Raw genomic sequence first — 24,193 nt, forward strand, 5'->3', positions numbered from 1 at the left:
TGCTTAAAGCCGTGGCTGTTTAATACACTTTTTGTGCAGTTCTTGTTAAATAGTTAGGCACACGTCAGTGGTAAGAGTACTAAACTGGGAGCCAGGACTGCTTGGGTTCTGTTCTTGGCTTTGCCTCTGCCATGCTGGACGCTGCTACTAATCAGCTTGTGACCATGGTAGCAAGAGAACGAGCTCGAACTAGAGAGGAGTCTAAGCTGCCAGGTTCAGATTTGGCTCTAAACCTTACTAAAGGTTGGGGCATTTGGATCCAGGCTTTTGGCTTGGCCCTAATTTATCTCAAAATGCAAACGTGCCCAGCGTTGGAGGGGTTCCAAGTGTTTGCTGGAGCTGTAAACTGGGACAGGGACCGTCTTTTCGCTCGGTGTGAATGGACAGTGCCCAACACGAGGGGGCCCTGCTCCCTGATAGCTCCTGCAATAGATCACTCAGAGCTAGGGGGCTGGTGCTGGTTACAGAATTTCAATTGGTGGGTCTCAGCCTTTCCTGGACTGTCACTCATGTATGCTGCCACCGGTTAGAGTTCCAGGACCTGCCTCCCATCCAGGCATAAAGAGAAGGAAGGTGGTCACAACTCCCCAGGTGAGGATCCTCCTGGCAGAGTGCTCTTTGGGGGTGAGAGGGTGGAGAAGAGGGAGCAGAGTCATGGCTCCAGCCCATCACGCATGGGCCAGCAGAGGGGTAGTGCACGGCACCATTTCCTTTGAAGGGCTGCAGTAAATTAGCACCCCCAGCATAAGAAGGGAACGCTAGGAGCCACTGTCTGACTAGCAGTTTGTCTCGAGAGGTTCCTGCACTGCTCCTCCCTCAGAATTGCCCATGTGACAGAGCAGAAGCCTAAAGCATTGGGGGAAAGTCAGTCCCTGCAAGGCCTCGCTTGGGCAGTCTGTAATAGAAGCGTTAGGAACCCACGTGCCCTGTTTCTGTGTCATCCAAATTCCTTTCAGTAAAGGGGTTACAAGGAGGCAAGCAGGTGTACTGTAGTTCTGTAGCTGAGACGCTGCTTGTTCCACTGAGGATCCCAGCCCTGGGACGGGTGGAACAGAACAAAGAAACGATCGACAACAGATACTTGAGACACAAGTGTCATTGGAAAAACAGGAGATCCCCTCCCCCCAGCTCACTTTTCAGCTGGGGTCTGACAACTTTTTATTCACATTTCACTTCCTTTTAAAACTATTTAAATCCCTCCTCAGGTAAATCATAGAAGATTAGGGTTGGAAGAGACTTCAGGGATGTTTACGCATCCCTTTGCAGCCCGGAACTGCAGCATGTGCTTAACTAGAAGGGCTTGAGCAGTCCCACTGAAACCCTCCAAGCCCGCCACAGACACTATCTAATTAATCCGCATAGTTTCCCTGGGAGGTGGGTAAATTATTGTAGATTGGGGAACATAGGTCATGCCGCAAATCAATGTCTCAGCCGGAGCCCTGCCACTGACCACTACCCGCCACTGCCTCCCGAGTCCACCTTTTACTCAGGGTGCATCTATTCTGCAGCTGGAGGTGGATGGACGTGCGCTGGCTTGGATCCAGCTAGCATGCTAAAAATAGCTGTGTAGCTTCCCCCCAGACCCAGTGGGCTAGCTCAGGTGGAAAGCACCCTTTAGAGATGTGTGTGTATGTGGGGTCATGACTTAAGTTAGGGACACAACTAAAGTTGTAGCTTAAGCTAACGGTGCAGCTAAGGCGCCCTCAACACCAGGTAATTCCTGGTGGTTTTCTCTTACGCACAAACCCCCTTGATGTTACGTATGCCAGCCTTACGCAATCACCTTCTGAACGGTAGCTGCCGTACTCACCGGGAAGAGCTCTCTTGGTGTGCGATTGTTTCTTGATACGCGTTCATGCTGCTAGCTTGAATAATGGAGAAGAACTCCTTGGTGGGAAGACGTTACATACCGTACAGTGCAGGCATCAGATAAATGAATGCACAATCGGCTGGTGCTGACTAGAGGGGATCTGGAGACCTGTCTTTGTGGGTGGGACATCTGTAGATCTCATTCTGATCAGAATCAAAAGTCCACAGGCTGAAGCACATCCGTGGAATGAAAAGAGAGTCTAGGTTTAAACATTGCTGTGCAGAGTTGGTCTTTTCCTGCTCTTATCGTTTTAATATTTAAACCTTTATACCCAGCAGTCCCTGGGGAATGGTTAGTGAGGTACTACAGAGAGGGCTGAACCTCAGCCGCGCGTGTGGACACCTCTGAACTTTTCTTTTGGGCTGGGCTGGGCTGGGCTGGAAGGTTTCTGAATTTTGCTGCATTGGCCTCTCTAGCAGATTCCATATCCAGGGATGCATCCCTGCTGTGGTTTTCCTCTTTTGTCTTGCTGCTACTTCGTGCATTGAAGTGAACTGATGGGGTTAAACAAATTCTAGGTCCCGTGGGGTGATTTCACGGCCAGAGACCTATGAGCTGTCTGGGCTCGAGAGGTTCTGCAGCTGATGCAAAGAATCTCAGCCAGCTGTTCATTAATCTTTATGGGCGGGATGTTATCGTATGTTTATCCTTGATGCAGAAATTTGTCCATGTAGGCTGCAGAGGTTACTGCAGCAGCTGATCAAGAAGCTGAGCTTTGTTGCTTAAAATGCTCTAGGAAATGTCTTAAAATTGTGTTTTTTCCATCCTTGTCTAACATTGGAAAGGGCAACAAAGAAATCCTAGGATTTCTCCCAGCCACTTCCCAACATCAGTCTGTACGTTATGCTGGCATAAGCTATGTGGGTGACGGTGAAACTGTAATTTTCCCAGCTGTGTTAATGATACCAACTGACGGAGTGCCCCTTGGTGCACAGTAGCGGTCTGCCTGCAGGACCTTTGTCAGTCACAAGTGTGCGATCAGCCATTTATAATAATTGTCAAACTGATTGAGTGACGGTGGCTTCTCACTGTTTGCAGTCTTGCACAGGAAGTTGGGATTTTTTGTTTTGTTTGTGCTGCAGCAAAGACTGATTAGGGAAAAGCAACTGTTGAAAGGATCCAGGGCCGAAACTGACTTCTGTGGGTACAGAGTTACTCCTCAAAAAGGAAAGGAGTACTTTTGGAACCTTAGAGACTAACAAATTTATTTGAGCATAAGCTTTTGTGAGCTATAGCTCACTTCATCGGATGCATTCAGTGGAAAATACAGTGGGGAGATTTTATATACACAGAGAACATGAAACAATAGGTGTTACCATACACACTGTAACAAGAGTGGTCAGGTAAGGTGAGCTATTACCAGCAGGAGGGTCAGGGGGAGGGGGAAGGGGACCTTTTGAAGTGATAATCAAGGTGGGCCATTTCCAGCAGTTGACAAGAAGGTGTGAGGAACAGTGGCGGGATAAACAAGGGGAAATAGTTTTAGTTTGTGTAATGACCCATCCACTCCCAGTCTTTATTCAAGCCTAAGTTAATTGTATCCAGTTTTCAAATTAATTCCAATTCAGCAGTCTCTCGTTGGAGTCTGTTTTTGAAGTTTTTTTGGTTGAAGAATTGCCACTTTTAGGTCCGTAATCGAGTGACCAAAGAGAGTGAAGTGTTCTCCAGCTGGTTTTTGAATGTTATAATTCTTGACGTCTGATTTGCGTCCATTTATTCTTTCACGTAGAGACTGTCCAGTTTGGGTGGGAGCGAGATCAGAATTAGTGCTTACACTACAGAGTTTTGTTGTGTGCTGTACAAGGCTCAGGCAAGGGTTTGACTCAATTTCTGCTTTGTCAGAACTGCTTGTCTCATCTCTAGACACAATTGTTGCAATTGCAGCATGAAGAGTTATGGTTAATGCTAATCGCTGTCAGTCTGTCAGTTCAATTGCATGTTTTCCCAGTGTAATCAAACTGCAGTGACATTCGGAACGCAACAAACAATTTAGCTGCACTTGAAAGGTGACAGCAGGTGAAGTGTGAGATGAAAGTAGGAAACGGCAAGGCCAGACACATCCTGAGAAGCTTCACTTTACACTCGCATAATGTGTTGCATTGTTATGATGCCATTGCATCTAAAGCAGTGGGGTTCCCACACCTTGCACAGTGTTGTTACTTAAGGCTGACCAGTGGACAGTAAAAGGTCCGTGGCAAGGGACACAGCGGTCACCATCTTGTTCCCAGCCTTCCAGTTCGGCGGTATCAGCAGTGGGGAATGAATGATTAGAGGCTTCCAGGGCACCTGGATAATTAGCAAGGACGAGGGTGGTGCCTCATTTGGTGGCGGACCCCAGGAGCTCAATCGCTTTAGCTTTAACAAAGAAAAGGTCAAAGGCAGACTTGATCCCGGTCTGTAAGTAGCGACATGGGGAACAAATATTTAATAATGGGCTCTTTAACCTAGCAGAGAAAGGTCTAATGTGATCAGAAACTGAAGCTAGACAAATTCAGGCTGAAAATAAGGTGTGCATTTTTAACGGCAAGACTAATTAACCCTGGGAGCAGTTTGCAAAGGGTCATGCTGGAGTCTCTGTCACTGACCATTTTAAAATCACAGTGAGGTGTTTTTCTATAAGCTCTGCTCTAGGAGTGATTATGGGGACGGTCTGTGGCCTGTGTCACCCAGCAGGTCAGACTAGATAGGGGTGGGAAAACTTTTTGGCCCAAGGGCCACGTCGAGGTTGCGAAACGGTATGGAGGGCCTGGTAGGGAAGTCTGTGCCCCCCAAACAGGCTGGCCCCCACCCACTTCCCGCCCCCTGACTGCCCCCCTCAGAACCCCCCACCCATCCAACCCCCCTGTTCCTTGTCCCCTGACCACCCTCTCCTGGGACCCCCTGCCCCTAACCCCCCCAGACCCCCCTCTTCTCTAAGCCCCCTTGCTCCTTGTCTCCAACTGCCCCAACCCCTATCCACACCCCTGCCCCCTGACAGGCCCCTCAGGACCCCGACCCATCCATCCCCCCACACACACTTCTTGTCCTCTGACCACCCCCTCCCGGTACCCCCGTCCCTAACTGCCCCCCCAGGACCCCACCCCCTATCCAACCCCCCCTACTCCCTGTCTCCTGACTACCCTGCTCCCCGAACCTCTGCCCCATCTGACCGCCCCCTGTCCCCTGACTGCCCCCCGGGACCTCCTGCCCCCTCCTCTCCCCGCCCCCTTACCAGGCTGCTCAGAGCGGCAGGCTGCAGGGGAGGGGGGAAAGCGGGGGAGAGGCCTCCCCGTCCGGGAGCTCAGGAGCCAGGCAGGATGGTCCCATGGGCCGGATGATCACAATGGTCCCTTCTGGCCTTGGGATCTGTGAATCTACGTTACTCTGTACAGAATGGTCACAGCCTCTTCCTACATGCTGCCTTTAGTGACTGAAACAGAGCCTGGTGAAGATTTACTAGTGTCTGAAGCAGGATTTATTTTCTTTAATACCGTGCCCTTACTTCCTTGTGTCCGAGAGTCAGTCTCACTCTGTGCAGTAGCAGGGGAGAGAGTCCCAGACACTGACTGCACGCATTTAGACTACGTTGGCTCTCGTGACACGCTATGGATAGCTCTATGTTGGAGCGGTGTATGGTGTGGAGAGAAGAAAGCGCACTTCGAGTGTGGGTCTGGGGGGCTCTCTTTGTACAGCACTGAGAACAGCAGTGTCTGGTTCGAGACCGGGTTCCTAGGTGCTCTGATGATGATGATGATAATAATGAATGAATGCCGTGCTCTACATGTAACGAAATCAGGGTTATGTAAACTGGTGATGAAAGACAGCCAAGAAGCCAGTGAAGGAGGATCATCTGGGAAGGCTGAAAGATTGTGTTATATACAGAATTGGGCGCACTCTCCTAATGGGTCATGGAAGAAACTCATCCCCTCCCAGATAACTCTTCCTGTGGATGCCTCAGACAGCGAGGACCAATGGCCACCCCCTGTGATTCAGCAAACCATGAAAGGACATGATAGGCTGATGTGACCCCGGACTCCATCTGGAGCCAGTAACTGTCCATTCACCAGGGCTGTGGGCTTTGTTCGGGACAGGAAATTTCCATGCACAGGGCAGAGGATCTAAAAAGACACCTGAGACATCTCCATGTTGTCTCTTTCCTGCTCCAATTCTCTGGACTGTGGATTTACAACTCAGAGGAGCATTATGAACTATGGATCCACCTTCCAATCTTTTGGACGGAACCAGAGACTTTACGAGCCAGCTGTCTCTTCCACCACTGCTACACACCTAACGCAAGGACTTTGCAATCATTTGTATGTGTATGATCTACTAGCCATTTATAACCCTTTTTCTCTTTTACTGTTAAACCTTAGTTAGTTTACTAAAGATTAGTTCACAGCGTGATATTTGGGTAAGATCTGAGATCCATCTTGACCTGGGGGTAAGGAAGTGTCTGATCCTTTGGGATTAGAATGAACCTCACCTATGATTAAATGGGTTTCCAATAACCTCTCACTGTATTAGATTGGGTTGTCTGGGTGGGAGCAAAGGGCTGGGATGCCTACAGGGGATGGTGTTTGGCTTCTGGCTAACCGCTCTTTTGTTACTGGCCTGGTGAATCTAATTCTAGAGCAAACCACCAGCCTTGGGGATAGTCTGCCCTTGGCATGGCCCGTCCCAGGCACCCGGTCGCAGATCCAATTCTAGCTCTGAGCTCTGCAGCCCAGGTTCAATGCCGTAAGCTGGGGCAGTGTCACTTGACTAGATGAGACCAGTAGCAGCCAGAGATGTAGCTGTGGGTCTGCTCTGCTTTACTGCTGAGCCTCCGTGCTGTCAATGGAAATGTATCTAATGGGCTTCAGGGGAGAGGCACACAGTATCTCCAGCCAGGAAATACAAGAGTGGGAGACAACAGGCTGGATTTATAAATATTTAACTCCTCCCTTGAACGTCTGCAGTGTTTGTAAATAGAGCAAAGTGCTGAATAGCATCCATGCCCGGGTTTTTATGTTCTGTGTTATCAATAGGAATGAGAGGGATGAATACTAAATAGTCAGCAGGAGAGGTTAGCAGCAGAGGCCCTGCAGGGGGCTCCCAGATACCTTCAGGAAAAACTCAAAGAAGCAGCAATGGTGAAGACTAGACATTAGTTCGTGCCATTCTGGCCATGGGTTCCTTTGTGCACACTGCTGGCCATCGCAGCTTCGGGGTTTCTATGGCATTGGTTTGTTGCTGCTGCTGCTATCAGAGGAAGGAATTTTTATATTGAGCTGCCTCTTGCATCCGTTAGTGAATGGGGGTGTTTATTGTGCTAGTCAGATGGTCACAGATTAAAAACTCATCTGAGAGAAAACAAACACGTACAAAGTGAGAGTCACAGCTCCACATCCCCAGGGAGAGCAGCTGATGTGGTTTCTGTCACTCTGGGCCAGATAAATCCCTGGTGTAACTTTCCAGGAGCCAGTGGAGTTACACCAGGAACAAATGTGGTCCTTTGCATTTATGGCAAACAATGAAGGGGAAAGGTGGGATACGTTTGGCTCAAAAGCCTTTTCGTTTCTTGGTTTTAACACAGGGCCCCTCTCATTTCTAAACACTAGTGCAGAAGAGAACACAGTGCTTAGGGCCCCTAGAAATCCACAGGAAATTTTCTGATCAGGTTGGGGTGCTAGATGATACAGTGATGAGCACTACAGAGAGCTAAGTCGATGGAACAGACATGAATTTCCATGGACAGATGTGCCCTAAACACGTTCTCTGTGGTTTCCTCCTGTGTGGGAAAGCCCTGCATATGTTAAGCATATACTTTCAGGAGCAGTGGTATTTCTAGTTTGCCCTTGGAGGGAAGGGCTCTGGCTCCAGCTGAAGGGGGGCCCCTCTGCCGTGTAGGTCATGGCTATAATGCTTGGGGGCCTTTGGCCTGGGAGGAAGGGGATAAGACAGCAGGGTGTTTCCACTCATAGATAGGAACCTCTTAAATTTGTCCATGTGGATTTGTTCACAAAACTTGTTCTGGTTCCATTTTGTGTTACCATAATTGGAACAAGTTGAAAACCAGTTTATTGGTCCTTCAGTGTTATGTAAAATCGCATAAAATGTGGCCCTGGGTTACACAGACTCTAGTTACTGCTTTAGCTAGGGGCCATGTGCACTGTTAATTATATTCCAAGGGCAGGCTGCTGGAGCCCCCAGGTTTGACTAATTTCACTGGGAGGAGGTGGCTGTTGATAAATCATTTTGAAACATTCTTGTCTGTTCAAATGAAGCTTTTCCTAACTGTCTTTTTAACTCACATACACTGCATATTTCAACATAACCCACTATATAATCAGCAAAGATATGCGAAGTCTCTAAAACCTTCTGCACCTGCAGTAGTGAACTCACTTGTCTTTCTCAGCTCTCAGCATGTTGAAACAGTCTTTTCAAATGGTATGTACTGCGTCAACCATTACATTTCACGCCCTTCACAACAGCATCACAGACGCTTTACGAATAGATCAATCATGGTTGCAACAGGAGAGTCTTTAGACTTGATTTAAACTTAGTTAATGACTCAGTGAGACCAATTTCAGAGTAGCAGCCGTGTTAGTCTGTATTCGCAAAAAGAAAAGGAGTACTTGTGGCACCTTAGAGACTAACCAATTTATTTGAGCATAAGCTTTTGTGAGCTACAGCTCACTTCATCTGAGCTGTAGCTCACGAAAGCTTATGCTCAAATAAATTGGTTAGTCTCTAAGGTGCCACAAGTACTCCTTTTCTTTCAGTGAGACCAGTTTGTGCTGCAAGTGAGTTCCAGCGGGTAAGGGTGGAAAGAAAGCACAGTTACCAACTGATGCAGTGCTAACAGAGAGCTGTCAAGAATTATTCAGGTCTACAGCTGAGGCCAGTGTCATAAATATAAAGGGAAGGCTAAGCACCTTTAAATTCCTCCTGGCCAGAGGAAAAAACCCTTTCACCTCTAAAGGGTTAAGAAGCTAGGATAACCTCACTGGCACCTGACCAAAATGACCAATGAGGAGACAAGATACTTTCAAAAGCTGGGAAGAGGGAGAACATCAAAGGGTCTGTGTCTGTCCGGGTGAGGCTTTTGCTGGGGACAGAACAGGAATGGAGTCTTAAAACTTAGTAAGTAATCTAGCTAGAGATGCGTTAGATTATGATTTCTTTAAATGGCTGAGAAAATAAGCTGTGCTGAATGGAACGTAGATTCTTGTTTGTGTCTTTTTGTAACCTAAGGTATTGCCTAGAGGTATTCTCTAGGTTTTGAATCTGATTACCCTGTAAGATATTTACCATCCTGATCTTACAGAGGTGATTCTTTCCTTTTTATTGTTTCTTCTATTAAAATGTTTCTTTTCAAGAACTGAATGCTTTTTTTTATTGTTCTAAGATCCAAGGGTTTGGGTCTGTGGTCACCTATGCAAATTGGTGAGGATTTTTACCAAATCTTCCCCGAGAAGTAGTGTGCAAGGGTTGGGAGGAAAGACTTTTCCAAACAACACTTTCTCAGGAACTCAGAGAAACGTTTGGTGGTAGCAGTGAAAAACCAAGGGCAAAGGGTAAAATAGTTTGTACCTTGGGGAAGTTTTAACCTAAGCTGATAGGTTTCAGAGTAACAGCCGTGTTAGTCTGTATTCGCAAAAAGAAAAGGAGTACTTGTGGCACCTTAGAGACTAACCAATTTATTTGAGCATGAGCTTTCCTGAGCTACATCCGATGAAGTGAGCTGGAGCTCACGAAAGCTCATGCTCAAATAAATTGGTTAGTCTCTAAGGTGCCACAAGTACTCCTTTTCTTTTAACCTAAGCTGGTAAAAGTAAGCTTAGGAGGTTTTCATGCAGGTCCCCACATTTGTACCCTAGAGTTCAGAGTGGGGAAGAAACCTTGACAGTGCTGCAAGAAAGCACGGTTACCAACTGATGCAGTGCTAACTGAGAGCTGTCAAGAATTATTCAGGTCTACAGCTGAGGCCAGGCTTTAAGGGAATGCTGGCTAGGTAGCTGTTGGGGGACGGTGTGAGACTGCAGTGAGTAGCCTTGTAGGCAAGCAGAATCATCCATGGCATCACCTAGAAAAGTGCCAGTGAGGTTCGCGTCGCGTATGAGGGCTGTGCTCGCAGACTGGCTCTGGAGAGAATTCTGCCTCTGGAGGTTTGTGCAGACCGCAGGTGTGTAAAGCAGGTATCAGAGCAGGGAAATTAGTATAGAATGAAAGACTGTGCGGCAAGTTTGTAAAGGAGACAGCCTGGTCACAAGGCAGGAGAATTCTAGGCACAGCCGAGTGATAGTTTCCCAGTAGGAGCAACACGAGTCTCTGAAGAAAGCTCAGAGTAAGTGATCACCCCAGGTTACAAGCTTTTCAAAGCAGTGGAAGAGAATGAGCACTGATTTCCATGCTCAGTGGACTCTACTTGGTGTCCAGCTCACTCTGCCATTCTCCCCTCTGTCACTCTGCTGAATGCAGTGGCTGGATTTCCACAGGCTCGTTCTCTGCTGGAGCTGGAACTTCACACCTGGTGTGTCTCAAGCAGAGTCCCTCTCCTTGTTCCCATCACTGCTGACTTCTTTCTATGGCTGCACGAGACACTAGTAACCTGTTACAGCAGGATGGGAGCCAATTAAATGCAGCAGACTTGCAAACGGAATAGACCTTGACATGCATTTATACTTGGAAACACAGGCCTGCTGTTGCAAAGGATTGGGGTCAGCCCTTCCATTACTGCTCCAGCCTGACTCTGGGAGGCTTGTTGCAAGCCCTTTGGAAAGGTCGGACACCTCAGCAAGTACAGGCTGATGTGGAGTAAGCAAATCATTTCAATATTGGCATAATTCCAGTCTGAACTTATTAACTCTTTAAATGAAGCACAATTGATTTAAAATGCAGTGACATTTACCATAATGTATCAAATGCCAGAAACGCGCTAGAGGCAGACCTCTAGGGGTTCCCTGATTGCCTGGCCTATTTCTAGTGAGTGATTATTTGATCAGATAACAACATATTCATTAAATGGATTTGTAGGAAAATAGGATCCTGTGTTATCTTAAAGGAGCCCTGTCAGCTGTCAGAAGCAACATTTGATCTGTGCAAGATGAAAAGTATTAAAGCACAGCTCATGCTGACTTGAGAACGCAAGCGCAGCCAGGTTACCGAGTGTGTCTCTGGCAAGGCAAAGAGGTGCTGGAGTGCTTTCAGAACTAGCATACCATGAACGAGACCATGCCAGATGGACAGGCCAGATCCAATGGCTGTGGTGCACTGGCTCCAGATTCTCACTGGTACAGGTAAGAGCAGAATTTGGCCCCCTAGCTTTTTCTCTTTTTTCTCTTGATAAGTGTAACGGGGTCACGACTCACCACCGCTGGAGACTCCTGCTGGTTGCTCTGGGAATGAGCTCTTGTCAGCTGCAGAGCACCTTCTGCGCGTGGTGTCTCGCCCGTTGTCTGCTCTGCTGGTTTGGGAACCACCTTGCTCCCCACTCGGCAGTGTCCTCTCCATTCTCACCCCCTTCCAGGGGGGCGGGCGGAGGGGGAGATAACAACAGTCCTTTGTCTTGCACCTGCCTCAGTGGCCAACCACAACCCCAAAGTCTAGCCCCTCACCTCAGGGGCAAGTTGCAGTCTGTCTTGGCCACACTCCTCTGTGGCCAGGTGCAGTGCAAGGGGGAGGGGAGACCCAGGCCCACCTGCTACTCTGGGTTTTAACCCAGGGACCCTCTAGTGGCAGCCTCTCTCTGCCCTTCTTCCCTCCCCTCTTGTCTGCCTGTCTTCCCTGGGTCATTTCCCCTTTGGCCCAGTGCACCTTCTTGACCCTTTCTAGCAGGGGCTGCAGCCTGGCAGGTAACTGGGCCGGAGCTCTCCTCTGCTTCCCCGAGCCTGCCCAGCACTGCTCTGTCTAAAGTGCTACCTCCTTACCTCAGGAGCCAGTCCTTCTCCCTTGCTAGCCAGGGAGAGACTGCCTTCTCCTTTGCTAGGCGGTCTTTATATAGGGCCCAGTCCGGCCCTGATTAGCTGCCTCTTCCTTAGCCCTGATTGGCCCTCCACAGGCCCTTGCTGATTGGCTGCTGGTCTGCACAGCGTCTCTGGCCTGTTCTAGCCCTTTTCTTCATGGAGTGGGGCAGCCGCCCCACTACAGTAAGTAAGAACTGCAGTGAGAGAAACCCCTGGAAAGCTTTATGCCTGGAGTCTTTTCCAAGAACACTGCTAGGGCTAGGTAGCATGGCTTGAGATTTCCGGATGTGACTTGTGATTTTTGGGTGCCCAACTGGAGCCGTTGTAAGGGGGCCCGATCGTCAGAAGATGCTGAGCACCTGCCCTCTGGAAATCAGTCATTTTGGAATCATAGTGCTTGGTTGGGAGCATCATACGCCAGCTTCCTGCCTCTGGAGACTTGGGGCCGGACACTGTGGGTACCTTCAGCGGGCGTTGAGGGCACTCAGCACCACATGGGGTCCGAGTGTTCTTGTTCTAATTAGGTAAGAAGTGAAAAGGAGCATAACGGCCTGTCATAAATATAAAGGGAAGGGTAAACCCCTTTAAAATCCCTCCTGGCCACAGGAAAAATCCTCTCACCTGTAAAGGGTTAAGAAGCTAAAGGTAACCTCGCTGGCACCTGACCAAAATGACCAATGAGGAGACAAGATACTTTCAAAAGCTGGGTGGAGGAAGAAAAACAAAGGGTCTGGGTCTGTCTGTATGCTGCTTTTGCCGGGGATAGAGCAGGAGTGGAGTCTTAGAACTTTTAGTAAGTAATCTATCTAGATATGTGTTAGATTATGATTTCTTTAAATGGCTGAGAAAAGCCAATGAGCTGTGCTGAATAGAATGACTATTCCTGTCTGTGTGTCTTTTTTGTAACTTAAGGTTTTGCCTAGAGGGATTCTCTATGTTTTGAATCTAATTACCCTGTAAGGTATCTACCATCCTGATTTTACAGAGGTGATTCCTTTACTTCTATTAAAAGTCGTCTTGTAAGAAAACTGAATGCTTTTTCATTGTTCTCAGATCCAAGGGTTTGGGTCTGTGGTCACCTATGCAAATTGGTGAGGATTTTTACCAATCCTTTCCCAGAAAGTGGGGTGCAAGGGTTGGGAGGATTTTGGGGGGAAAGACGTGTCCAAACTATGTTTCCCAGTAAACCCAGTTAGAGTTCGGTGGTGGCAGTGGAGATCCAGGGTCAGCGGATAAAATTAATTTGTACCTTGGGGAAGTTTTAACCTAAGCTGGTGAAAGTAAGCTTAGGAGGTTTTCATGCAGGTCCCCACATCTGTACCCTAGAGTTCAGAGTGGGGAAGGAACCTTGACATGGCCCCAGTCTCTTTTTCTTTTTTTTTTTGGTATCCTGTCATCTGCAGGAGATGGTGGGAATGGCAGCCTATGATGTAGATGGTTTGCAATGTTCCATGTGACTGAACAGTCCAATCTGAGATTTGAATGATCTTTGGCAGTTGTTGCAAATGTCTGTACCTTGGCTGGGAGCTGCTTGCTTCCTTCGGGCTCGTTTCTCCTCAAGCTTTGGCGGGCCAACTTCTGTCATGGACTTTGATACCCTAATGGAGACGATGGCGCCACTTGTTATTATCGCTTGCCAAGATTTCCCATTGGTCAGGATCAATTCCAAATTCCTTCATATCTCGCTTGCATGTGTCTTTATAGCGAAGCTTGGGATGTCCTGTTGCTCTTGTTCCCTCAGATAGCTCCCCGTACAGCATGTCCTTGGGTATGCGTCTGTCTTCAAACCTACTCAGATGGCCCAGCCAGCGCGGTCGTCTTTGCTTGAGCCGGTCTGTCAAGGTTGGTAAATTTGCCCTTCGAAGAACCTCTGCGTTGGTGACTTGATCTTGCCATTTGGTGTTGAGTATGCGGCGTAAACAGTGTAGGCAGAAACTGTTCACCCTTTTCTCCTGATGAGCACAAGTTGTCCATGTTTCCCCACCACACTTGAGAGCGCTGAGGACGCAAGCTTTGTACACTAGTATTTTGGTCTTGTTGGCAAGCTCTGAGTTGTTCCATGCTATTTTAGGTCATCTGCTAAAGATGGTGGCAGCCTTTCCAATGCAAACATTTAGTTCTTCATCCAGTGAGAGGTTGGTGGTCACTGTAGAACATAAATAGCTGAACTTTTGGACCTCTAGCTGGTTTACGTTTAAGGTAATTGAAGGATCTTGTGGAACCCCATGTCCTAATACAACCGTTTTCTTAATGCTGATAGTGAGTGCAAATGCCTGACTTGAAAGGTGGTCCGTGAGTTCTTGAAGTAGATCTTCATAGTGGGGTCTGAGGGCAGCATTTTATCAAAGCCATGAAAGCACCTCAGGAATCTAGCACCATTTAGCAAGGTTAGCCTCTAAACTGGCCTGGCATGGGTGCTGCGCTCCAAACTGGGATGCAATGGCAGTGATGGGTGGGGAAGCTTGTGCTCATCCTGTTCACACTGCACCTGGCTTTCCAAGGTGCTCTTAGCCCTTTACTGATGAGCACTATATTCCCCTCCACAAAATATACCACAGAATGAGTCATCAGCATAATGCTTTACTGAGCACTATCTTGAAAATCCATCATTATTTGTAATAGTCTCTCAGAATTTGGAAATGTAATTTCTTTCCCATCCAATCTTGTCTCTTGTCGATTTGGTAAATGGTGAGTTTTCCCCCTGTGGTTCCTAACAGATCTTGAAATAGACACAGACACCTTTTTTTTTTCCCATCAGTATTTAGTTTTTCTTCTGAGCCCAGAACACAAGAAATGGACATTGTATGCACCTGCCTCTGTGTCCATAGCACTTGGGGGTTGGGAGGGTTGAGAATAGTGTTTCTTAGGGCTTGTCTATACACACAAATTGCACTCGTTTATCTTAAATCAGTTAAAAAAAGAATTCAGTTACACCAGTGCAACCCCACCCCCCTCGTGCGAACACTTCTGTATTGTTTTAAAACAGCAGCTTACATTGACTTAGCTTGTGTCTGTAAATGTACTGACACCCACTAAATGGTTATGGGCCAGGTTTACACTGATGCAACCGTGTCCAGAGATGATGATGTACTGGGTTAACTAAATCAATAATAAATCACACTGTTGATTAAATGGATACAGTTCTTTGTATGGACCAATCCTTAGTTAAGTGATGCTGGAGAACAAAGAAAGACCAAGTGCAACAAATATTTTTGTAGGTCCTACATTAATATTGGCTCTCCCCCCCCCCCCCAAAAAAAAAACAACAAAAAACTTTCAGCAGTGGATTGGAGAAAGTTTTGGAAAAATAGTAATCATACTTCTAATCTAGAGGATATATAGGCACTATCCGCTGAGGACCTAAACCTGTGCCTAACTTCATACACAGTCTGCAGCCCCATGGACTTCAATGGTACCACTCTCACTATCTAGAATTAAGCATGTGTCTAAGGCTTTGCAGGACTGGGCTTCAGGTTTTAATAATCTCAAAATATACCAAGTGTTAGGTCTATGATACTTCAAAATTCCTCTGTAATTCCCAGTCTAGCTGTATTTAGAAATTGTCCTGGCACGTGGGACCTTATAAAACTGCATGGTAGTTGGGCAGAAACCTGTTTTTCATAGACAGCCTATTCAGCTTCTTACAGGAGTCATCGCTGTGTCTTTGATATCTCTGCTGCAGCAAATGCAGAGCGGAAGCACCTTCACCTGCACACAGCTGACTAAAGAAGCTGCCCAAAACCAATACCAGTTCCTCTTGGCAGATTAGCTGAAGTGACTCAGGGAGGGACTGAATTGTAAGAACCAGAAAAAAATAGACTGTGGCTTAGCCCCCCCAGCCATGCCTCTTAAAACGTTCTGTTTAGCCATACTGGGAAGCAGAGCTAATCAATGCCATTACACGGACCAGGTTTGAACATTGCTACTTTTCCGTAGATGCCTTGTCCTATTCTTAATGGTAATTGGACTGGATATTCATCCTGTTCTTCCAAAGGAGTTCTGCTGTAATTCAGCAATGCTTTCATGAATTAGAATGTTTAGAAGCTCCCTTTAGGAGTGGGTGTTTCCTTAGCATGGAGTCGTGAAAGCACTCGCTGGTTATAGATAAATATAGACTTTAACAGCACACAGCAATGCAAACCAGTGTAGAGCAGGAAGGGAAGAAGAAATTAGTCTCAATATCTCAGTAGAAAAGGAGAGAGCGAAAACAGGTTTGTCATAAATATAAAAGGAAGGGTAACCACCTTTCTGTATACAGTGCTATAAAATCCCTCCTGGCCAGAGGCAAAATCCTTTCACCTGTAAAGGGTTAAGAAGCTAAGGTAACCTCGCTGGCACCTGACCCAAAATGACCAATGCGGGGACAAGATACTTTCAAATCTGGAGGCGGGGGGGAAAGGGTTTTGTCTGTCTGTGTGATACCTTTGCCGGGAACAGATCAAGGATGCAAGCCTTCCAACTCCTGTAAAGATAGTAACTAATCTAGCTAGAAAATACGTTAGGTTTTCTTTGTTTTGGCTTATAAATTCGCTGTGCTGGAGGGAATGTGTATTTTTTTGTAACTTAAGTTTTTGCCTAGAGGGATTCTCTGTGTTTTGAATCTGACTGCCTGTGAGATTATCTTCCATTCTAATCTTAGTGTTTCTTTTATCTTTGTTTTGTTCTTCTAATAAAGTTCTGTTTTTTTAAGAATCTGATTGGGTTTTTAGGGTCCTAAGAAACCCAAGCTGGTCTGTGTTCAACTTGTTTATTCTCAAGCCTCCCCAGGAAAGGGGGTGTAAAGGCTTGGGGGGATAGCTGGGGGAAGAGGAACTCCAAGTGGTCCTTTTCCCTGGTTCTTTGTTAAAGCGCTTGGTGGTGGAAGCATACCCTAGTCCAAAGGCAAAGATTTTGTGCCTTGGGGAAGTTTTTAATCTTAGATGGTAGAAATAAGACTAGGGGGTCTTTCATGCGGGTCCCCACATCTGTACCCCAGAGTTCAGAGTGGGGAAGGAACCTTGACAAGGTTAAAAATAAATGTTAGTCCTTGAATCATAAAATAGTGAAAGACTAAAGAAACTCAACCTGCTTAGTTTATCCAAGAAAAAGCCAAGAGGTTACTTGAGCATAGTCTGCAGGTACATAGGTGGGGAACCGATTTCTGACACTAGATGGCTCTTTAGTGGATGAAGGCATAAGGCTCCTATGGCTGGAAGCTGAAGCCTGACAAATTCAGACTAGAAAAAAGGTGCAAATTTTTAATAGCGAGGGAAGTTAACCATTGGAACAACTTGCTAGGGGATGCGGTAGATTCTCTATCACTTGGGGTCTTTAAACCAAGACGGGATGTCTTTCTAAAAGATCTGCTCTAGCTCAAGCAGAAGTTGTGTTTGATGCAGAAGTCACTGGGTGAGGTTCTCTGGCCTGTGTTATGCAAGAGGCCAGACCGAATGATCATATCTTCTGGCCTTAAAGTTCTATGAATCTATAAAAGCATCAGTGCAGTGTTCTGCTGCTTTACTGTTTTGAAAAAAGAGTGGTAATCTTACAGCTTCTGCTGTGGAACCGTAATGTAGAACGCTGGACAACAGAAATTAGGAGGTGAGATACCACAGTCTGAGCAGAGCACTGTAAACTGGACATTCATGAGTTCTAATCCCAGTGCTAACAAATGGCTGCCGCTCTGAAAATCTGCGGATATCCCCACTTTCTATTCCGGGGAGCAGGTATCCATGCAGGGCTCTACAAACAGTTTAAACCCCTTCCTCCATACAGTTGAGGTGTCCTCATCGAATATCAGGGTTGGAAGGAACCTCAGGAGGTCATAGAATCATAGAATATCAGGGTTGGAAGGGACCTCAGGAGGTCATCTAGTCCAACCCCCTGCTCAAAGCAGGACCAGTTCCCAATTTTGCCCCAGAACCCTAAATGGCTCCCTCAAGGATTGAGCTCACAACCCTGGGTTTAGCAGGCCAATGCTCAAACCACTGAGCTATCCCTCCTCCCTCAAAGCTTGGAAAAAGAAATATGCCTTGCAATGTGACCTAAAGGCCAATGTGGACTTATGTAACCTTATGAGAGAAGGTAGTTGTGCACGTGTGAACAAAGGATGGCATCACAGGGGGTTGTGAGAGTTAATGTTTGAAAAGTGCTACATAAATGCTAAATATTATTGAAGCAAGTGAAAGGAAAATTACTAAAAGCAGGAAATTTGTGAAAACAGACATGAATCTCTGGCAAGATGTTTATAAAAAACAGTGAAAACATTCCCTCAGAAGTATCCAAGAATGTAATTACAGTGTTTCAGAGCATCATCATTGTTCTTTATTAGGGTGGACTGGCTCCAGTGACAGCCATTCCATGGAAAAAATGAAGCAGGGTTACTTAGAAGCAGTTTTCTTACTAATAAATTACGTGCCTGCTAGTGAAGTGTCAGACTACAGGCTGCAGCGTTCTTCTGCAAGGAGTCTGTTGGGGAATGAGGGTGTGATTGCCTGGATGCAAATACTGGCACACCCTGCGTGAACATTTGAAAGGGGTTTTTATTGAATTGGGAAACCATCCGATAGATGGTGATTGAAATAAAATTAAATGGGGCCATTTGAGTGATCTACTGCCAGGCCAGCAGAAGCCTGGAGCAACTTGGAGGAGTACCCACACTGAGGCCCCAATTCAGCAAGCACTAACAGACATTTAACTTCAATGGGATTTAAGCATGTGCTTAAAGATAAGAACATTCTTAAATGCTTTGCTGAATTGGGGCGTCGGTCAATAGTGGCCCACGAGTTGGTAGAGTCTGAGCTGAGCAACAGAAGGAAGATAATTCAATTAGGGTTGATAGTTTGTTCCATTGTGCATAATATTGGAGCATGTCTGATCATTCAGATCACATGTTCTCCTAAAACCTGGGACACAGGCAGGGTAAGTTGGTGTGGAGCAGCCTGGACTCAGAACTTCCTTCTTTTGTCAACCTGAGCTAGACTCCACTTGATTGCAAAAGGTTGTGGGTATTTCACATAACCCAGAAACATCCCTGTTAATATTAATCCTGAGTGCTTAGTGTGACGATTTTACATTTCTCAGGCCAGGACCAATCAGATAAAAACACACTGGGTTCTACTCTCCGTTACACCTGTGCAGCCCTAATGACATGAACGGGACTTCTCTGCGGTGTAGGGGAGAGCAGAATGTGACCCACTGAAATGAATTCATCTGTGATAAAACTCCAGGGAAATTAATGGGACTAAACCAAACCTGGGTGTGATCCTAGGTTTCAGATGGCCGAGCGTATTGGTATGTCATGCTCCCACTTGCAAATCCTTCACCATCTTGTTTTCAGCAAAAGCAAAGCTTGCTGGGTGTACTGTTGAGTATTTCAGTGCTCTAGGGGAGCTGTGGTTTTGCTTTTTAGTTAAACGTAGCAGGTGTGTGTCTATCCATTTGTAAATGCAGTTTCTTTATCTTGCAGAGAGATGCCAAGGGTCAGTATCTGTTTGACCTTCTCTGCCACCACCTAAACTTACTGGAGAAAGACTACTTTGGAATTCGGTTTGTGGACCCGGACAAGCAAAGGGTAAGTAGCAGCCAAGTTACGAGCTACACTAAGATCTGTTTCCAAGACATGCTTGGATAGTCTGGAGGAATTTTCCCTACAGTAAACCTCTAAGGCAGTGCTGCTCCAGGTACATGTCACAGTCCTTAGCTGGGGAAAATATACCCTTCCTGTCTGGGGTTTGTATTTGTATTTTTTCTTAGTGATTCACTATTAAAAAAAAAAAAAAGAGAGAGAGAAAGAGAATTGTTGTTTTTCATGAGACTAACAGACACACTGCAAAACAAACAGGGAAATAAACTATTTAAAACAGAAATCAACCCAGCCCTTTGTCAGGAGTCTTTCTCTATAGCTTTTCCTATCTCTGCTGTTCTGCAAGAAGACCAGCCTGAGAAATTGTATATACCCCAATGGGTTAATTGGTAGGGTAATGTGGTCCACCTGTCAATCAAAAAGCCAGAGGTCTCCCTCATTCACACTGTACCAGGGGAGGAGTCTCATCTGCTTCCTTTCATTACAAAAGTATGTTTTGACACTTTCTGTTCCCTCAAGCATTTCAGAGCCTATGCGGCTCTGAGAGGGGAGCTGGATCGCATTCTGGCTCATGCATCAGCAACGGAATTATTCACTTAGGCTGTGATGTGTGAACCAGAAAGAACTCAGCAGGAGTCACAGATCCCAGGATGAGCTGGCACTTAGGAAAAAAATCTTTTCATTTGTAAAATGAGCAGATAGGTAGGGGCGAAAAGGAGGAGCAGACATGGAACTTCCTAATGCCCATTTTTTTCAGGATAGCTTTACCAAGTAGAATCACAGAAGATCTGGGTTGGAAGGGACCTCAGGAGGTCATCTAGTCCAACCCCCTGCTCAAAGCAGGACCAGTCCCCAATTTGTTTTGCCCCAGATCCCTAAATGGCCCCCTCAAGGTTTGAACTCACAACCCTGGATTTAGCAGGCCAATGCTCAAACCACTGAGCTCCCCCCCCGCCCCCGGAACCACATTTTCACATAGAGACTGAAATGCAACAATCCCCTCTAGGGTAGGAAATAGAGCAGCTGCTACCCGGGGCAATAAAGCATGAGAAGAAAAAATACAGTATGTGGAAGCTTGATAGAGAATACTTCTAGGTTAGGAATTGGCTGTGCATTGCATTCATGAGATTGTTTCAGACAGCAGGATGATGGGTGCCGATCGCACAGTGCAGTTTGCGAGCCCCAATCCATGCGCGTTTGCAATGTCCCCTTCAAGTCAAAACAACTCTGCCCAGGTGCAGGGGTACACAACAGTGGTTGTTACTGCAGGAACAGGGACTTGCTGAGCTGTGCCTTTGTGGCTACATATAATGAATATCACAGTATCGCCAAGAACTCAAATGTGTGTGTGTTATTTCTGCCACTTCTCAAGGTTAGTTTTCTACATTAGATTAATATTCCTTTACAAACACACAAAGAATGCAGAATGTGTACACGCATACAGCACGTGCCACATGAGCACCCAAAATGGATGGGTTGGAAGCTCTGTATAACTCCCAACTGGTTTTTACTCTGATGGTAGCACTGAGTTTGCTGCTGAGCTTAAGACCTTTCCCAAAAGCCTCAGAACAGGAGTAATGTCTGTTCCTGCTCAGTCCCCTTGCACCCATCATGGCATCAGAGAAACAGCGAGGATACGCAGGGGAAGAGAACTTACAGCGCAGCTCCCTGAAGAGTGAGGTGGTGCCATGAGCTGTCCTTGTTGAACAGCTGTTATGGTTAATTCCCATTAAGCACGGGGATGGCAGTTTGGGTCTTTCACTTGTCTCCTTTTCCTCTCCCAGCGGAACACACACCAGTGCCCAGGAGGCTCTGCTTGCTGTCTCTTCGGCACTCGCTGGGTTTTGTGCTTCCCGCCTCCGTGGCTAAATTCCTGGCTAGCAATGATGCAGCAGTATCAGTGGCCACAATGTCTTTCCTGTGTGTTCGTGATCAGCTGACTCCCAATGCCTTTCTTTAACCCTGCAAGTTTTTTTCTGGGCACTTGTGCTTCCATGCTCCTCTCTGAAATCTCTCCGACCTTTCTTCCTGCTCATCAGTGTCACGGGCGATGAATAACCTCATTTGAAGGAGCGGCTGAATTCGTAATGGGCTAAACTATGGTGGCTCTTTAGCGGTGGAGAGCAACATTTTTCTTGCAGCGATTCTGACTGATCACTAACTGCCGCTTTGGTTGTGTTGCCTCTTTGTTTTCCTGCTTGTTGGCAAATAGCTTCTTTAAATATATGTACAGATAAGGCCTTGCGTGTGATACACTGGAATGTGTTGTCTGTTTGCATGGCCATTGAAAAGGGACCACCCTACAGAAAATTGCATGCACCATGAGTCCACAAAAAGGCTAAGAAGTGCCTCTGGGAATTTCTCCGTACATATTAATAGATTCAAGCAGTGACATTGTTTCTTCTATTGAAATGTCTGCACAACTGGTTGGGATGGAGGCCTGGAGAACATGAGCTGTTTTGTCTTGTCCACACTGAAGTGATAATGGCATTTAGTGTGAAAAAAACCCTGGGCTTGGTCCTGACATCACTGACCACAGGTAGATCAGAAGGACCTCTGCTGAAGTTGTGCACTGAGTTGGACAACTCACGTGGCTGTGTGTGGGGTTATGGCATTGTTAAGGCCTGGAAGATTCTGGATGCAGAGTTCAAAAAGAGCTGGTCAGGTGGACCCCGACCCTCGAAATGGGCAGGGTTGGCCTCAGAGGGTCACCAGCACCCTTGGGTTGTGTTAATGTCCTCCTTTTTGTCATTGCTTTTCTCGGGGGTGTTCTGAGCCCATTAAAGCCGTTGCAGTTAAAGGGTACAATGGGCTGGTGTGTAGTATGATGGGAGGCATCACAGAGTTCAGTGGAGTGACCCCAGTGTCAGACTGGCTTCAGTGTGACCAGAATCGAGGGGGCTGAGCAGGAATCATTTTAACCTCTGCAGTTAAAATGTGGCCGTTTTGTTATTAAAGAGCTGTCGAGGCTTTGCATTTCTCAGTTACGAGCACCGCATTGAACACCTGATGAATGGGGCGGCCTCCTCAATCCATTATCACTGATACACAAGTAAATAATTCTTCTTGGAAAGCAAACCCTTGCTGCTCAGTGACGTGACTGATCTGAGGCGTGGGCAGCTGTAGGGGCTTGCTGGAAATGGATGTGCAGCCAGGCTTGCGTGCTGCCTTCTCAGTGTGTCTGGGGTGAATTAGGAGGCACAAAGCTGACTCCAGTGTTCGCAGGCTCCAGGAAATGTGATTGTACCAGCCGAGCACATGCCTGGCAGAGAGTTCTGGGCCATACAGAAAAAGTATCTGATATTTATTGCAAACGTATTTATTTGCGGAGTATGGCCAGGCTTGGCAAGGAAACTGTTCTGCATAGCTACAAACCGTCAGCAGTTTAGAAAGGGTGGTTTGAGAGACTGTGGAGCCAGAAACAGAAGAAACAGTGGTTTTGAAATTTTTCTCATACCATAAAAATCTTAGAAATTGGTGATGGCTTCTGATGACGGGTGCCCTGAGCCTACCCCAGCTGGAGCGAGGGTCCTCCCCTACCAGAGGTGTCCTGGTTTTTATCTGATCCAGTGTGAAGTGTTCCAGGTGATGGGACTTTCCCCACTTCCCTGGGGGATCTCAGACACCGCTCGCTGTTGGGGAAGGTTTTTCCTGACGCGCTGCTGACATTTCCTTTCCCTTCATGCAATCCCATTCCTCCCTTGGCCACCCAAAGAAATTCTCCCTCCGCAAGGACTCAGCGAAGGCCTCCAAGAGCTCGAGCCCCTCTCAAGGAAAGGGTGGGGGCGGCGTGCTGCCCTCGCTGGGGTGTGCCATGTGCTGCATGTCTCGTACGAACGGCTTCTCCGGCGATGGCACTGCCGGTGTACTTTGAGCTCCTGGCTCCTGGGGCGGGCCTGCTGTTTCCTCAGGATGGTTCTTCACGCTGCCTGCAATGTTTTGTGTTCACTGACCTGTCCCGTGACGGCTGTGATGTCATTTTCCTCTGCTATGTGGTGGTACCTCTCCCCAGGCATCTGTTAGCCCCCTCTTCATGCCGAGGGAAATCTTTCCGTTTCTTGCATCTCCCTTTAAGTTGGGCCACAGACCTGAGCAGCGATGGTAGCAAACCCTTGCTGCAGTAAGGACCTCGGGCTTCTTTTTGGAAGGTGCTGTCAGAGTCACTCCGGAAAGACAGGCCTCAGGTGTAACCTGCTCTGTCACGTTATAATGAAAGGTGAGCTTTTTTTGCCCCCCCAGCTTACGCTGGGGGATTTCAATCTATCAGTCCAGGCAGTGCCAAGGGGAAAAGGCATTTTGCAGATGCAGCTGAGCTGATCGTACATCCCAGCGTTGTTTGCCTGTATCTCTGGCACGGCAGCACAGTTAAATAACAAGAATCATCCCTTTAAAAGAGAGGGGTTTGTGCAGGACAGGGGGAGAGATCCAGCAGGCTTGGGGCGTAGCTGCAAAATCCTCCCGCTGCGATTTGAAAGAGGCAGTTTCTCAGATAGGGAGGGGTTTGTCACAGCACGCGTGCAGGTGTTGGTGTACATGTTTATAGTGCAGGATCGATACTAAGGGTACGCCCACGCTAGAAATGCTGCAGCTGAACCTGTGGGTGTCTTCCATCCCTCTGAGAGGCGGGAGCTAGATCAACAGGAGTCTTCACTGGGGCTGAGGTCGGCTTAACAACGTCTCCGTGGTATGAGCAATGTAGCTAGGTCAACCTACATGTTGGGTGTAGACCAGGCCTAAAAGTACCCCACTTTGGGCTTTGGTTTTAATCATTCAGAATTGGAGTGATAGATGTCTGTTTTCACAACACAAAGCACGTGTCCAGCTAGAACACGT

General features: G+C 47.1%; 1 protein-coding gene across 5 annotated transcripts in view; it reads left to right on the top strand.

Moving 5' to 3' along the window:
* Nucleotides 1-24,193, top strand: part of FRMD5 (FERM domain containing 5) — a 303,156-nt gene that overhangs the window by 178,795 nt on the left and 100,168 nt on the right. For all 5 annotated transcript variants that reach the window (XM_073304542.1, XM_073304538.1, XM_073304544.1 and 2 more), the window contains exon 2: nt 19,244-19,348. In XM_073304542.1, coding sequence (XP_073160643.1) covers nt 19,244-19,348 — 105 coding nt within the window. The remainder of the gene's footprint in view (nt 1-19,243; nt 19,349-24,193) is intronic.

This window comes from Lepidochelys kempii, chromosome 10 (genome assembly GCF_965140285.1).
Source record: "Lepidochelys kempii isolate rLepKem1 chromosome 10, rLepKem1.hap1, whole genome shotgun sequence".
Taxonomy (NCBI): domain Eukaryota; kingdom Metazoa; phylum Chordata; order Testudines; family Cheloniidae; genus Lepidochelys; species Lepidochelys kempii.